We start from the raw sequence: 16,857 nt of genomic DNA on the forward strand, positions 1-16,857 counted from the left end.
CAGAGTATGAGGGCGTGCCCTGACAGTACCTAGGTAAGGACTACTAGCCAGTCAGGAGCAGAGTATGAGGGCGTGCCACGCTTGCAGCTAGGCGAGCATTATAACCTAGGGGGCTAAGCTTCTCCTCACAACACGTAGCTCCTATGGCGCCATTTTGATGCTACCAAGCCATCACCTCCCGTTAGCATCCCATTGACTGCCATTCATTTTGACGTCACTTTGACAGAGAATAACTTTACATCTGAAGAGTTTAAAGACTCTATTTGTCCATTGTAGTGTACTGTGGTGTACAAACAACCTACTGTATGTGGGCGTTTTTCTGGGGAGCCTTAAAAATCATCAAATAGTCTTGTATGTGAATGTCTTAATTGCCACAAACTAAAAAAAAATGTTAAATAAATGTAGTGGAGTAGATTGTATAAATGCCTAAGTAAATTTACTAATGAGTTACTTTCCACCATTGGTTGATTATTGGACTTTTTGGAGTATTTTTAAAGAGCAGTATTGCTACTTTTACTCAAGGAAAATATATCTTTAAAGTAGTAATTTCACCTCTGGTAACAGATAATTAAACAATAACAAAGATAGACGACACAAAATTGGGAAGGAGAGAGAGAGAGAGAGGGAGAGAGAGAGAGAGAGAGAGAGAGAGAGAGAGAGAGGTTGGTGTTTAAACTCAACCGTTGACGACCGTTGTATTTTAAACTCCGCAGTTTCTCAGCAGCAGAGAAACAGCGCACGCCTCCTCCTCCTTCATCCTCCTCCTCTTTCTTTATCTTTTCCTCCTCCTCCTCCTCCTCCTCCTCCTCTTCTTCATCCTCCACGGGTCCTCGGTCCTCTCCATGCCGGCGGAGGTCTCCGCGGGGCTGCCATGGCGAAGATCCGGGTGTCGTACGAGTACTCCGAAGCCGAGGACAAGAGCATCAGGCTGGGGTTGTTCCTGATCGCCTGCGGCATCCTCAGCCTCTTCATCCTGGGCTTCTGCTGGCTCAGCCCGACCCTGCAGAGCCTGCAGAGCAAGCCGGCCAACTGCACGGTGAGTCCGGCTCCGAGGCTCCGCGCAGCCGCCGCCGCAGACCGCTGCCGGAGCCTCGGATCTGTAGCGTCAGTATTGGGAGGGTTAGTGGAGGCAATGTTGGATAAAACACTAGCTAGGCAAATACACGACTCTTATATTGGATTTTTTTTTTCAGCAGTGTTGTTGCCATTAAAAGTTGTGTAACTTCTTACAGTGTTGTGTTTCAAGTAGAAGTATTTTTGTGTGTTATTTTGTCTTTTTTGTGTGTTTTTGTGGTTTTTTTTGTCTGTTTTGTGAGTTTTTAGTAAAGTGTTTGTCTGACAGTGTATATATTGTTGTTGTGTTTCAAATAGAAGTATTTTTATTTGAATTTTATTCTGAATTTGTAGTTTTTGTGACTGTGGATGTTATCGGTAACGTTATTATTAAGCTTATTAGTAGGCTATTAATAGGTAGGCTACTAAACATAGGCCTACATATTTTTGCATTAGGCTATATTAAGACTAGGCTTTCCAAGTTTTGGAGGCAGTAAAATAGGAGCCAAATACTCGACTTGTTTTCAGCAAAGTTGTTGCCATTAAAAGTTGTGTAACGACTTACAGTGTATTGTTGTATTTCAAATAGAAGTATTTTTATTTGAATTTTATTCTGAATTTGTATTTTTGTTTGTGACTGTGGATGTTATCGGTAACGTTATTGCTATTATTATTATTAGGGTAGCTTACTAATAGGTAGGCCTACTAAACATACATATTGCATTATATTAAGACTAGTAATCAAGTTTTGGGGGCAGTAAAAAATAGGAGCCAAATACTTGTATTATTTTTTAGCAGTGATGTGTTAGCTACTTCTTAAATAGAAGTACGTTTATTTCTATGATATTCTGAAATAGTTTTTGTGACTGTGGAGCTACTTCTCAGTATTATTAAGCTATTCTTGTTATTATTAGTACCAATACTTATTAAACATACATATTTTGCATTATACTAAGACAAGTATCCAACTTTAAAGTAATATTAGTTAACACAGGAGCTCAATACTCAACTTGTATTGGTATTTTTAGCAGTGTTGTTGCCATTAATAGTTGTGTAACTTCTTACAGTGGTGGATTTGTTGTTGTGGTATGAAAAGAAGTGTTTGCAGTATTGTCAAAATGAGCATGGATTTCAGGGTGATAAATCAGAGAGTCCCTCATGGGCTTTTGTTTATTTGCAGATGAGCTCACAGAAGATTTCTTTTAGCATCTGGATTGTTCCTGACATCTATGTTTTTTTTTTTTTTTGCAATTGAAATAGGTAATAGCAACGGAAAAATGTGTGGAGTGGATGAGATTGGTGTACAGTAGCTACGCAGGTGGTTTTAGATTAACTTACATCTTACTTAACAACTCTTAAAGGGACAGTTCAGATGTTTTTAAGTGTGGTTGTATGAGATAATGTTACTATTCGAGGTGGGGGGGGGGGCTTGGGAGAAGCTAAATAGATTTTAGACACCTAACAACATCTAAATCAGTTTAAGTGTACGCTATATTTAGAATATTTTCAGAGCTCTACCTTGCTGTCAGACGGCCCTTTACGACGGGGAACTGAAGCTGTTATCTCTGCATCATACAGACCGTTTATTAAAAAATTAGTGTTACTGCTGGTTGCACGGCATTCGACTGCTCATGACTGTTTTCCAAGATGGCGCCCGGGACTGAGTACTCAGGGTCCTCATGTGAGGAAAGTCCAAAAAGATGTTAGAATGAATAGCTGTGGATGCAGGGAGGGGCCCATAGAGAATGTCTTTCTACAGGGCCCAGAATTTGGTGCTACGTCCATCGACACATCGATCCAGATCAATGTTTCTTTACACCCCTAGTTTCTATGTCTTTTAAAGTGGCCATTTTATGCTAATTTTCAGGTTCATAATTGTATTTTGAGGTTGTACCAGAATAGGTTTACATGGTTTAATTTTCAAAAAACACCATATTTTAGTTGTACTGCTCATTGCTGCAGCTCCTCTTTTCACCCTGTGTTCAGGTCTCTGTTTTAGCTACAGAGTGAGACCTCTCACTGCTGGAACATCTTTGTTGGCAGTCGCACATGCTCAGTAGCTAGGTAAGATCACATGCTCAGTAGCTAGGTAAGGACTACATGAGCTAGCTAGCTGTTTCTCTAACTTCAGTAGTACAAGGCAGGATTAGCCGGGAGACTTCTTCTAAACGAGGGCGCACTTCGAACTTTGTGGAATACCTGCAGAACAGGGACATGGAAGTAGTTCTTTTGTAGATTATGGTGAACTAGTGTGTGTTGTAGCTGTCGGTACACGATCCGTTCTGCCTGCACGATCCGTTCTGCACATGTGCAAGATAATACTGTTTTACCGAGGATACGACCTGCACGATCTGTTCCACGCTAGCCTATGGCTAGCCTCCACCAGGAAGCTAACGTTAGTTCAGCTAACAGCTAATTCGGCTAACCGCTAGCTGACAGCTAGATTCAGTCTAAAATAACGTTAACTCAAACGTAATGGGAAAAGCAGGCTACAGCTAAATTAAGACTTCACAGTAATAACAATAAAGACAAGTATTGAGTGATTGTATTTTAAATGAGCACAAGTAAAGTAGAACTGACGTAACAGCTGTTATATATGTTAGGTGTTTGTTATATATGTCAACGTTTATTTTCAAGTTTTATTTTGAGGGTCTTTTAAAGTTATTACATGCTGTCTCAGCTAGCAGTTAGCCGAATTAGCTGTTAGCTAAACTAACGTTAGCTTGCCTGTGGAGGCTAACGGCAGACCGCTACAATCAGCTAGCGGTTAGCCGAATTAGCTGTTAGCTAAACTAACGTTAGCTTGGCTGTCGACCGGAAGCGTGGAACAGATCGTGCAGTGTCGTAAATCCTCGTACAACCGCGCATGCGCGAACATTTTGCGCATGTGCAGAACGGATCGTGCAGGCAGAACGGATCGTGTACTGACAGTAGCAGTGTTTTGCCATTCAGAACGAGCTAGCATGCTAGCGCTAGCATGCTACGGTTAGCTACCTCGTTTCAGCTAGTGACGTAGAAAGCCCTGCCGATTTTGACCAGCTCACCTGGAGACTGAAGGCAGGACACATTCAGAAACCGTATCTCACTCTAAACAGCATGGATGGTTTTTATCAAAGTTTGTATGTGTATGGAAGCACAAGAGACACAAAATAACTCCCCAAATCATAGAAAAAGTGATTTTTTTCATAATATGGGCACTTTAAACTTAAAGGTGCTCTAAGCGATGTCACATGTTTTTTAGGCTACAACATTGTTTGTCACATACAGCAAACATCTCCTCACTATCTGCTAGCTGCCTGTCCCCTGAACACACTGTAAAAAAACGTGGTCTCTGTAGACAGCCCAGGCTCCACAAACGCCAACAAAAACAAACTGCGCCAACCTGCACCATCAAACATAACAAACAGTGTTCCAGCCAATAGCCGACAAGAAGGATTTGGGGGTGGAAGGAAGAGAGGGGGAGGGGACGGGATGAGGATGAGGAGGGGCGAGCTAGCCTCGTTTTATCTGACAATACTTCGAACGTCAACAAGAAGTGACGTCACCCAACATCGCTTAGAGCACCTTTAAGTAACTATATTTAATAGGTTTTAAATAAATAACAATTTGAGTGTATTTCATCCGGAGTTCCCTCCACTCTCTTATAATATATGATAGAACCTACCCTGTCACATTAAATAGTTATATTTTAAGTTGAACAATCCTGTCTTGTTGGGTTGTAACCGTCATCTCTCTCCCTACGTAGCAGTAGAAAAACATGACCTTTAGTTCTGCAGAAAGTTAAAACCTTTTTTTCCATTTATTTCCTCATTTATTTGAATTTTTTTATTTTTTTTATTGTTGATACAAAGTGTGTTTGTCCTCCTTCGGGTGTTTTTTTCCTTCATGCTGCGTCACTTTCCACTGTGGATAATTATAACTGTTTTGCCTTGCGAAGCTGTTTGGGAGTTTTCATAAATAAACATAAATACAAATTACACTCCTGGCTCTTTACTGCGGAGGATGAATTCGTGCCAGCTTGATTTATCTGGCTGTTAGCTTATTGCATCGGCCTGAAATAATGTCAGTGCATTACAGAGAGTGGAAGCTTTTTGTTGTGTGTTTTTTTTTTTTTTTTGTCTTTAAATCACAAACTCATGAGGCAGTGAGAGAGTCCACTACGTCAGTCACTAATCCACAGCTTAGTGAAACATAAATCACAATACTTTGACTTTACTGCAGTTCCCTGACCTTCTTGAGTGATGAAGAAAGGTCTGACTTTTATCAAATCTGCACAGATTGATTGTGTATTCACCATGTATTGATATTTATTCTCCTGCCTGCAGCTGCTATTTCAGTCCTTTAATGAGCAGGGAGCTCAAATGCAGCCATCACTCTTTATTTTTTCTCATTTTTGAATCTAATCACTCACATTCAGTCACATATATCAACAAATATTAGCTGGACTTATTCAGAGTCCACACACATATTTTGCCGTTACATCTAGGACCAAATACTTCCAGTAAATAGACTATTTGCAACCCTATCTCCTATAAAATGACGTTCCCATACAACAAAATAGGTGTTTGAATGATGACCATGCGTCAGTGTCGACCCAGATACTCAGGACTCACGGTGTGTAATAACTGCTCAGCCCGTTCTCATGAACCATTCAGAATTGGAAAAGGTTTTATTGCTGCAATAAGTTACACTTATGTGGAATTACATACATACATAACCAAACAAAATTAAACATTAAAGTGCTCATGTTATTCGTTTTGGCTTTTCCCCTTTCCTTTATTGTGTTATATATCTTTTTTATATCACATTATAATGCTCGCCTAGCTGCTAGCATGGCACGCCCTCATACTCTGCTCCTGACTGGCTAGTAGTCCTTACCTAGCTGCTAGCATGGCACGCCCTCATACTCTGCTCCTGACTCGCTAGTAGTCCTTACCTAGCTACTGTCAGGGCACGCCCTCATACTCTGCTTCTGACTGGCTAGTAGTCCTTACCTAGCTACTGTCAGGGCACGCCCTCATACTCTGCTTCTGACTGGCTAGTAGTCCTTACCTAGCTACTGTCAGGGCCCTCATACTCTGCTCCTGACTGGCTAGTAGTCCTTACCTAGGTACTGTCAGGGCACGCCCTCATACTCTGCTTCTGACTGGCTAGTAGTCCTTACCTAGCTACTGTCAGGGCACGCCCTCATACTCTGCTTCTGACTGGCTAGTAGTCCTTACCTAGCTACTGTCAGGGCCCTCATACTCTGCTCCTGACTGGCTAGTAGTCCTTACCTAGCTACTGTCAGGGCACGCCCTCATACTCTGCTTCTGACTGGCTAGTAGTCCTTACCTAGCTACTGTCAGGGCACGCCCTCATACTCTGCTCCTGACTGGCTAGTAGTCCTTACCTAGCTACTGCGCATGTGCGACTCCCAACAAAGATGTAACAGAAGTGAGAGGTCTCACTCTGTAGCTGTACCAATGACCGGCGCACGATATCAAACGGTTGCTGATTTAAACCTGTGGTTAACTTTGTGAAATGAAACAAAACTATGTTAGGTTTAGAAAAATCATAGTTTGGGTTAAAATAAGTATGTTTGTGACGTAGCTTAAGTGACGTAGGTTAAGTAGGTTACGTAAACAAGTCAACGTTGACTTTCGGTTTCACGCGGGACACGACCAGCCTGTGTTTGTTTGACCCATCCACCACCCTGACCTCCTCCCTACGCAGACTTTCACAGACTTCCATTAGGAACATATTTGTGATAAATCAAAAACTAAACGTAATCCAGGATGAAATTATGGACAAAACTATGTGTTTTTTCAAGAGTAAGTAGCATGTTTATGGTGAAAAAGATTCCCATGTACTGTGTCTAGCTAACGGTTGTTAAGCTAATCATGTGTAGGGGTTTAGGATAGCAAACAATGGATTCCCAACAAAATCTAATAACTATATGCACAAAATTGATTACATGTTTTCTATAAGTATACTGAAGTTAGTAGGTAACAGTGTGATCCTCTCTTGGTCCAGGTGGTGTCGGTGTTGCGTCCCGAGGAGATGTTCGAGTGTGTGTTTACGTGCGGTACCGACTGTAAGGGGACGTCTCTTTATCCCTGCCTGCAGATCTTCGTCAACAACTCGGAGTCAAACTCGGTGGCTCTGCTGCACTTTGATGAGCAACAGCTGGTCCTCAACCCAAAGGTAACAACACACCTCCGTCACGTTGCAAGTAGTCTCGCTTTGCCAGACCTTCCTCCACAGCGCTGCAGAGGAAGGTCTGGCTAGTCCACACAGCATTCCTGGAATGGGAGAAAAACGTGCTCTGGTTTATTGGCATTTCTTTAAACCAATCACAATCGTCTTGGGCGGTGCTAAGCGCCGGACGGAGCCACGGTGCCTCTGAAAAATAGTCTCAGGAAGGAACTTGTTTTGGTGGAACATGTGTACGTTCAAAAGTTGTTGTAGTCGTGCAACAGAAAACTCAGATTGGACAGATAGTCTAGCTAGCTGTCTGGATTGACCCTGCAGAGATCTGAGGAGCAGTTAACCATAGTCCTCAGAAATTCACTGGAGGTTAGAATAAGAAACAAATAAAGTGGACTAGCGGACTTTCATCTGGCGAAATTTCCGGCGGCAACAGAGCAATCCCGGAAGTGGAACGTCGTGGATAAAGACTACGTTGCATGTTAAACTTACGAGCAAAATGTAGCTCTTTAGCAACATCTAGTGGCAGCTGTGGGAAACTACAAATGTTTTCTCCACTGTGACGCGGGAGGGAAGTCAAAAGGTTCTGTAACCCTATCCGTCAGGCCGCAAGCCCCAGCAAAGTCGGACTCTGGGTTGTGTTTATTTAGGATGTTGGATATACCAGGGCACGTGGCAGGGACAGGAAAACAGGAGTCCAAATGGTGGTTGAGACAAGCCAAACTCTCATTTATTGAGCCTTTCGGAAAACAAAAGTGAATCACAGAACCAGTTTAGAAGAACAATGTGGCTCATAAATCACATACAGTACAACATAAACCTTAGCTGCCCCTCTTGACAGTAAGTGCTTGTTACTTAGCTAGCTCCATGTGCCTGTTTAACATGAATAACAGAAATGCCGGATTAAGCTAGCTTTCCACACACACACACACACTTATGGCGTTTTTCCATTACATGGTACCTGCTCGACTCGACTCGACACGCTGTGCGTCCGTTTTCCGTTGCAGATTTTAGTCCCGCCTCAGCGTGGCTGGTCGTCTTGCCGCATCGACGCACACACCAGCGCACAAGTATAAACATCAGGCCACTTGAGTTGGTTTTACAGTTCTGTGGAGGCTCCACGCAGAGCTTTCTCCGTAGTCTGTGTAGCCTGTGTAAAAGTGGCCTGATGTTTATACTTGTGCGCTGGTCTGTGCGTGGAGCCGGCCATGTGCGTGTGTAGTTAGGCTAAGGCGAAAGCTCTGCCGGAGCCTCCGCAGAACTGTAAAACAAGCGGCGCCGCAGTAAACTGCAGAGACCTAACACGACACACACACAGAACGTGGAAGGTGTGTGTTGTTGTTGCCAGAAGACACATTTAGTTTCTAAAGAAGCTGGAGGCAGCAAAAAAAACACAGCTGGCTAAACTGTTTAAAAATGGCGGGTTTGTTCAGGACGCCCCCGTCTGTCGCTTTCACGTCACCTTTTCGGCTCGCCTCAGCTCGCTGGGAACCTCGACTGAGGAGGTACTAAAAAAAGTACCTGTTAGCAGGTACCAGGTACTTTTTTCATAATGGAAAACCAAAAAAGGCGAGTAGAGTCGAGGCGAGTCGAGCTGGTACCATGTGATGGAAAAGCGCCATTAGCTAGCAACTAGCATTAGCTGTGGATTTCTTAAACATTGACTCACACTGTCCACATATTCTGCTCAACCATCTATTTCAATTCAATTCAATTTTATTCATAGTATCAAATCATAACAAGAGTTATCTCGAGACACTTTACAGATAGAGTAGGTCTAGACCACACTCTATAATTTACAAAGCCCCAACAATTCCAATAGTTCCCCCAAGAGCAAGCATTAGCAGTGGCTATTGCGACAGTGGCGAGGAAAAACTCCCTTTTTAGGAAGAAGCCTCGGCAGACCCAGACTCTTGGTGGGCGGTGTCTGACGGTGCACAATGAAACTTCAAACAGGTGTAATATACAAAATCGTTGCACCAACCAACCTATTTATAATTTAAAATAACGTTTCAGTGTTACAGTGCTCTGATACTCGGCTTATCTTTCGGAAAACAAAAGAGAATATGACCTCCTGCGGTGGCCGCGGAGGAAAGAGGAGCACTCAAAATAAGACAAGGGCGCCACCTGCTGGCCAATACAGAACCCTTCCTTGCAGTTCCATATTAAGATTTTACTTAGGTAACAAATTAGGGCTGAAACGATTCCTCGAGTAACTCAAATAATAATGCGATGACTAAAAATCATCGATGCAAAATTAGGGTTGGGTACCGTTTGAATTTTTACGATTCCGATGCCGAACCGGTTCTTGAAAAACTGAAAAATGACATCAAAGAAAGGCTCTTTTATGGAGTTTTTTTAAAAAATTGAAAATTATTTAAATTCAACAATATATTAACGTTTTAAAGTACTTCAATATGTAACAAGTAAACCTAAGTCACCTAACGCATAACTACAATAATTTAACAAATAACAGTTACACTATTAACAAGTAACAACAAAATAAATGTTGAGTTGGTATGCCAACCAGTTTCAAACTTTAGCAGTTCTTTTGCAGAAAAATGACCATATTTGCTTCTCTGGCGAGATACTACACCTCTCCTGACTTATGGCATGTCCTGCACAGGAGAAAACTCTCTCAGGTGGTGTCAGAGAGGCCTGGACACACAGGGAGGAGTTGGAAAGGGCAGACAATTTGGGGAGGCTGTCCCACCTCCCCCACCACCAGGCTACAGGGTCTTGTCCTGAACGATAGACCAGCAGAGCGTAATCTGTTTACTAGCGATCACGTGCAGTGAATGGTTAATATGCCTTTACGTCCGTTTTGGTGAGCCCAGAGGGGAAAATATAGCATTTTAAAAGTAGCCTACATTTACAATAGCTTGCTAACGGTAGACTACAGAGAAAATGTGATATTTTTACGTCCGTTTCAGAGCGTGTACAAAAAGCCGTCTATCAGCAGTGATGGTAGAGTGCATGTCTGAGAATAGCACGGACACGCGCTTCACACCGCGAGCAGGCACGTGCGCCACTCGGCAGAAAAAGGAGAAAGAAAAAAGAGTCAGAGAGCGACAGAGAGAAAATATTTCAGTCGGAACCAAAATGAGGAACCGAAATTTGCGTTGTAATCCAGTCCAAATACTACCGTTTGCAGTGTTTCCTTCAGGATTTTTTTTAGCAATGGGGGAAGGTCCGCACCCCATGAAACAGAACTGACACAACACAAACTAATATATTTATTCACCTCTATTCACACACAATGAGGCATGTTTTCTGTTGTGATTGAACTGTATTTTTTGAGTTACTATAAAGGCCAACTTTGACATATAGGCTAAGCATTCTGTAGCAAATAACAGTAAACCCACTATTAATTACATGATCTTAGTGTGACTACTTCAGCATGTAAATAATGCACCTAAAATACAGACATGGGCGAGGGCGTTCGGCAATCGCTATCAAATCAGCAGCCACGTGCAATTTAGCTCGCAGGTGAAGAACACAAACAACGAAAATCACCAGTTAACTTCATTTAAATTCGCAAGACCAGGCTTAAATGATCTGACAACATAAGTTATACCACTTACAGTTCTCAAGGACGTACACACACCATCTCAACTGGCTAGTTTAGAGTAGTACTTGTACTCTCACAATGCGGCCCTATTTCTTATACCGTGGGGGACAGAAATGTTGACGTGGGGGTAGAGTTTAAATTCTCGGCCCAAGCCCGAGCCTGACCCGAGCCCGACCGGACCTCGGGTTACCGGGTTACCGTTATTTTCCGCCACATCCTCGGGCCGGGCCGGACCCTTGATCAAGCAATTTTTTTTTTTTTTATCCATTACCTTATTATCCTATTTGGGTGGGAAGATAGCTATGCCATAATCAGAAATATTATAAATATATATATATAGGCTATATAAAAGTAACAAATGTGTACAAAAGTTAGGCTGCAGTTACAAAATGCAGCACTTCATGCGCGGAGTCTCCTCCTCTCACACGCATCACACCGGGAGCTTGAAGATGTAAAGAAAAAAAGAAAAACAGGAGAATTACCTTTGAGCAAGCGTGGAGGAAAGTCGGAGGTATGGAAGCAGTTTAAACAAGTCGTGGGCAGTGACAACAATATGTTGTTCATCATTGTTTTGTTTTTTTTACGTTTCTTCATTCGGATCCATTTGCGATCCGTTCCATTCTGAATAAACTAACAGCAGTTTACAGCTTCGTCCTTGTTGTATTATTCTAAACAGATTTCTGCAGTTCAAACAACTCTGAATTGTAGTTGAGAACGTCAGTTATAACGGCCCACGTATTAAAAAATTGTCGGGTTTAAATCGGGCTCAGGCTCATAATTACAGTTAATGTGTCGGGCCGGGCCGGGCTCGGACGCAACGTGCTCGGGCTCGGGCAGGTTAGGGCTTGATTTTTTGGGCCGCTCTAAGCTCTACGTGGGGGGCCGCCACGGTCAAATCAACATAGAGGAAACACTGCGTTTGCGTAGGAACCGGATCCATAGTGGAACCGGGTTTCGGTACCCAACCCTATGCAAAATTCGTCGCCTCAAAGCTCTCGTATCGTCAATGTAATGTTGACCTGTTCCGCTTATGGGGTGTTGAAATGGATCACTGCATCGATGCATCACGATGCGGACGCGGATGATTCTGCATCGATTCAGTGACAGACCATAATCGATTATTTCCTACTGATGCTGCTTGCTCATTTTCCGCTCGATGCTTTGTTGTTGTCTGCTGTGTTCAGACTCGGCTACATTCAGGAAGGGTCTTTTTTGTTTTAACCGTTGCGTTGTCTTCCCGTAGACCTTTTTAGCAACTTTTAGTTTCTCTGGGTCAAAATTTAAAGTTAAAACCTCCAGACACTTTTGTCACTTTCCCGAAGTTCTTTGTCGATTTCTTTGGGACATTTTTGTTGTTATTTTGACCAAGTTTTTGAAGCTTTCTCCGACATTTTTTTTTTTTGTCACCTTTTGACGTTTTCTCACTTTTCCACAAGGTTTTTTTCTGCATTTTTTTGGGACTTTTTTGTTGTTGTTTTTTTTTTTGTGTGCATGTTATAGGTTTACAAAGTGAAAAAGCCCAAAGTCCACCCCAAAGGGACTTACCATCTCCAACAGAAAACAGTGTTCACAAACTGCTCCAAACAGCTCTATTGTAGTCCAGCCTTTACTTCAGAGACAAACGTTATAATGCTCGCCTAGCTGCTAGCATAGCACGCCCTCATACTCTGCTTCTGACTGGCTAGTAGTCCTTACCTAGGTACTGTCAGGGCACGCCCTCATACTCTGCTTCTGATTGGCTAGTAGTCCTTACCTAGCTACTGAGCATGTGCGACTCCCAACAAAGATGTTCCAGCAGTGAGAGGTCTCACTCTATAGCTAAAACAGAGACCTGAACACAGGGTGAAAAGAGGAGCTGCAGCAATGTGCAGTACAACAAAAATATGGTGTTTTTTGAAAATTAAACCACGTAAACCTATTCTGATATAACCTCTAAATACAATTATGAACCTGAAAATAAGCAGAATATGAGCACTTTAAGCAATACGAATGTTGCTTTTTCTTCAAAGGAAACTTCTCTTGTATATTCACTATTGCTATTTACTATAAAGCGAAAGTATTTCTTATCCGATTACTCGGTTAATCGATGGAAAAGTCGGTAGAATACTCGTTTACAAAAAATTATCGATAGCTGCATATATTATACAGTTATAGGACAGATGCACATGAACTGGTGAGACCGGATCATTGTTTCCTGTGGCTGAGGGTTGACTTTGATGCATTGATCGTCAATCAGAAGTTGAATGTCAGAATGCCGAATCATGCAACGATTTTAAAAAAAAAAGGCAGCACGTGCAGCGGCGATCTTGTAAATAACATGTTGTATTTTTGTTCGTGTGAGCGTCAGAAGAGTGTGAGTCTGACTGATTTTTGGAGCGCAGCTGCACGCAGCCGAGAGCTGACCAGAAATAGATCAAGTGAGACACTAACACGCCGTTAAGACACTCGCTGTGTGAATGAAAGACTTAAAGCACCATTAACAAACAGCTGACAGTAAACACATCACAGCTGATATCCTGCGGGATCGTGTGTGTGTGTGTGTGTATATGTGTGTCTCTGTGTGTGTGTGTGTGTGTGTGTGTGTGTGTGTGTGTGTGTGTGTGTGTGTGTGTGTGTGTGTGTGTGTGTGTGTGTGTGTGTGTGTCTCTGTGTGTGTGTGTGTGTGTGTATATGTGTGTCTCTGTGTGTGTGTGTGTGTGTATATGTGTGTGTGTGTGTGTATGTTTGTCTGTGTGTGTGTGTGTGTGTGTGTGTGTGTGTATGTTTGTCTGTGTGTGTGTGTGTGTGTGTATATGTGTGTCTCTGTGTGTGTTTGTGTGTGTGTATATGTGTGTGTGTGTGTGTGTGTGTGTGTGTGTGTGTGTGTGTGTGTGTGTTTGTGTGTGTGTATGTTTGTCTGTGTGTGTGTGTGTGTGTATATGTGTGTGTGTGTGTGTGTGTGTGTGTGTGTCTCTGTGTGTGTGTCTCTGTGTGTGTGTGTGTGTGTGTGTGTGTGTGTGTGTGTGTGTGTGTCTCTGTGTGTGTGTGTGTGTGTTTGTGTGTGTGTGTGTGTGTCTCTCTCTGTGTGTGTGTGTGTGTGTCTGTGTGTGTGTGTGTGTGTGTGTGTGTGTGTGTCTCTGTGTGTGTATGTATGTATGTGTGTGTCTGTGTGTGTGTGTGTGTGTGTGTGTGTGTGTGTGTGTGTGTGTGTCTCTGTGTGTATGTGGCCAATAGTACAGGATGTTGATGCCGTCATATTTTCTGTCTGGGTTTATCTTGGTTTGTTTTGGGCTTGTTAAGAGACTGTCCTCCCCCCGAAAAATACTCCTATAAGTCCAAATACGTTTCTAGTGTCGGCGCCCTCTAGTGGCCGTAGTAGTTCTGACGGGAGCAAAGCAGGAAGTAAAGTGAGGTAGAATAAGAGCGCCAAATGTCAGGTTGGGGGGGTGGATGGGTCAAACAAACACAGGACTGTCACCCAGGAGACCGGGGGTTCATGTCCCATTAGAAAAGAAAAGGACATTTTTTAACATGCTGACTTTTACCCAAACTGTGATCTTCTTCTAATCTTAACAAATAGTTTTGTTGCCTAAACATAACCAAACTGTGAGCTTGGCAAGTTTTATTTTTTACTTTTCAAATGTCATGTTCCGCGTCTCGTGCGTAAGGAAGTGAAGTAACGTCTGATATAACCCAAACCGTCAAAAAAAAAATCTTCTTTTAAAACTTTTTGTGCCTTAACTTAACCAAACTAACGACGTGTTTAAAAACGCTGAACGTGATGTAGCTCTGGTGATTCTGTTTGTACTGTGAAATTTAAAAAAAACTTGCAGTTTACTTTTATTTTCATGGGACATGAACCCCTCCTGTCTCCCAGTGAAAGTCCTGTGTTGGTTTGACCCACTCTTAAAGTGGCCATATTCTGCTCATTTTCAGGTTCATAATTGTATTTTGAGGTTGTACCAGAATAGGTTTACATGGTTTAAATATCAAAAAACACCATATTTTTTTTGTACTGCACATTGCTGCAGCTCCTCTTTTCACCCTGTGTTCAGGTCTCTGTTTTAGCTACAGAGTGAGACATCTCACTGCTGTAACATCTTTGTTGGCAGTCGCACATGCTCAGTAGCTAGGTAAGATCACATGATCAGTAGCTAGGTAAGATCACATGTTCAGTAGCTAGGTAAGATCACATGATCAGTAGCTAGGTAAGGACTACATGAGCTAGCTAGCTATTTCTCCAACTTCAGTAGCGCAAGGCAGGATTAGGCGGGAGACTTCTTCTAAACGAGGGCGCACTTCCAACTTTGTGGAATACCTGCAGAACAGGGACATGGAAGTAGTTCTTTTGTAGATTAGGGTGAACTAGTGTGTGTTGTATCAGTGTTTTGCCATTGAGAACGAGCTAGCATGCTACGGTTAGCCACCTCATTTCGGCTAGTGACGTAGAAAGCCGTGCAGATTTTGACCAGCTCACCTGGAGACTGAAGGCAGGACACATTCAGAAACCCGTATCTGAAATATTTTGTTCCGATGCTTTTCATGGACTCTCTATGGGCTTCTCTCTTGACTGTATGCCTCCACTTTTCCCCGATTGCCTGAGAGCTTCTCCTGTACTATACGGTAATTCCTCTACTGTGCGACAGAAAGTCTCGTGGTTATGACACAATCGTAAGCCTATTTTTACAAAAACGTCTGCTACGGAGCCATAACGTGAGAGATAAGACTACTTTAAGTCTTCTGGTAGCTGTGCCAAGAGAAATCTCAATCATTCCCAATCTAGCAGAGACGGAGAGCGTAGGTATATGTAAGGAGATAACATAGACACAGGCTAATTATTGATCACTAAAATGATAGTTAACATTAGTAATTAAACTTGAACAGCTAATGGAAGTCCAAACTGCCTGAGAGCTTCTCCTGTACTATACGGTAATTCCTCTACTATGAGACAGTAAGTTTCGTGGTTATGACCCAATCGTTAGCCTATTTTTATAAAAACGTCTGCTACGGAGCCATAACGTGAGGTACAAGGTAATGGAGCCTTTTATACATTGTTGTTTTTCTTTAGAAATAAACAACGGACAAATAGAGTCTTTAAACTCTTCAGATGTAAAGTTATTCTCTGTCAAAGTGACGTCAGAATGAATGGGAGTCAATGGGATGCTAACGGGAGGTGATGGCTTGTTAGCCTACAGTCTCCCCATAGGAGGTACGCTTTCCAGACGCTCGCTTACCCCCTTGGTCTGCAAGCGTTTTTTCAGGGGGAGGACAGTCTCTTTATTTGTCGTTGTCTCTGAATGCTCTCTAATGCTCTTCTGTCAGAGGAAAAAACAGAGGAAGGTTTGAAGCCAGGGTGTGATAATCAGGTCTCTCACATGCTTTTGGCTACGGCGCGCCGGGAGGAGAGACTGCGTGCGAGGACGAGATGGGCGTGTCCTGAGCTGAATTAACAAAACAGTCACAGTGTCACGGTCCGTACCTCCGTCTGTTGGTCTGCGGGGCTTCTCCCTCCTCATATCTTCCTCTTCTTCAGTGCACGTCTGGGTCGTCGCTACAGCAACAGAGTAAATATAGAGGGGAGAGACGGCACGTCATCGATGCCGCTCAGTCGCCATGGTGACCACACCGGAGATGATAGCAAGAGAGAGAGAGAAAGACGAGTCACGCTTCATTTAGAAATCCTTTAATGTCTAATAGAGGGAGAGGATGGATGTCTCACTCTGTGATCGTTGGTAACTAATGACAGAGAGACCTTTAATGCTCTGCCCCCTACAAGCTCTGAATATTAAAGGGGTCACTTTGTTTTTTCAACCTGGATCATATTTTCCCATGATTTTGTGTCTAAGTGACTCATGGGAACAACGATCTTTGAAATTGGTCCAGTATTAGGCAAGATCGCTTCAGTCGGCAGCGGCGAAACAAGCTGAAATGTAACGTTGTGCACCTTCAGTTTAGCGTCCACTAAAAGTTCAGTTTTTGCCGCTGACAGATCCAGATTATTATTCTAAGTGTCTGACAACATTATGGAAAGGATCCCTACAGAGATAGACCTTTTTGATAAAGAG

The 16,857-nt window shown here is 42.8% G+C and overlaps 1 protein-coding gene across 1 annotated transcript in view; it reads left to right on the forward strand.

The window, feature by feature from the left end:
• The first annotated feature begins 632 nt into the window (after positions 1-632).
• The window catches only part of LOC116051998 (calcium-activated potassium channel subunit beta-4), a 52,232-nt gene continuing 36,007 nt past the window's right edge, over positions 633-16,857 (forward strand). The window contains exons 1-2 of the mRNA XM_031302488.2: positions 633-1,036; positions 7,069-7,239. Of these exons, the coding sequence (XP_031158348.1) occupies positions 872-1,036; positions 7,069-7,239 (336 nt within the window). The 5' untranslated portion in view covers positions 633-871. The remainder of the gene's footprint in view (positions 1,037-7,068; positions 7,240-16,857) is intronic.

Source organism: Sander lucioperca, chromosome 20 (assembly GCF_008315115.2).
Source record: "Sander lucioperca isolate FBNREF2018 chromosome 20, SLUC_FBN_1.2, whole genome shotgun sequence".
NCBI classification, from domain to species: domain Eukaryota; kingdom Metazoa; phylum Chordata; class Actinopteri; order Perciformes; family Percidae; genus Sander; species Sander lucioperca.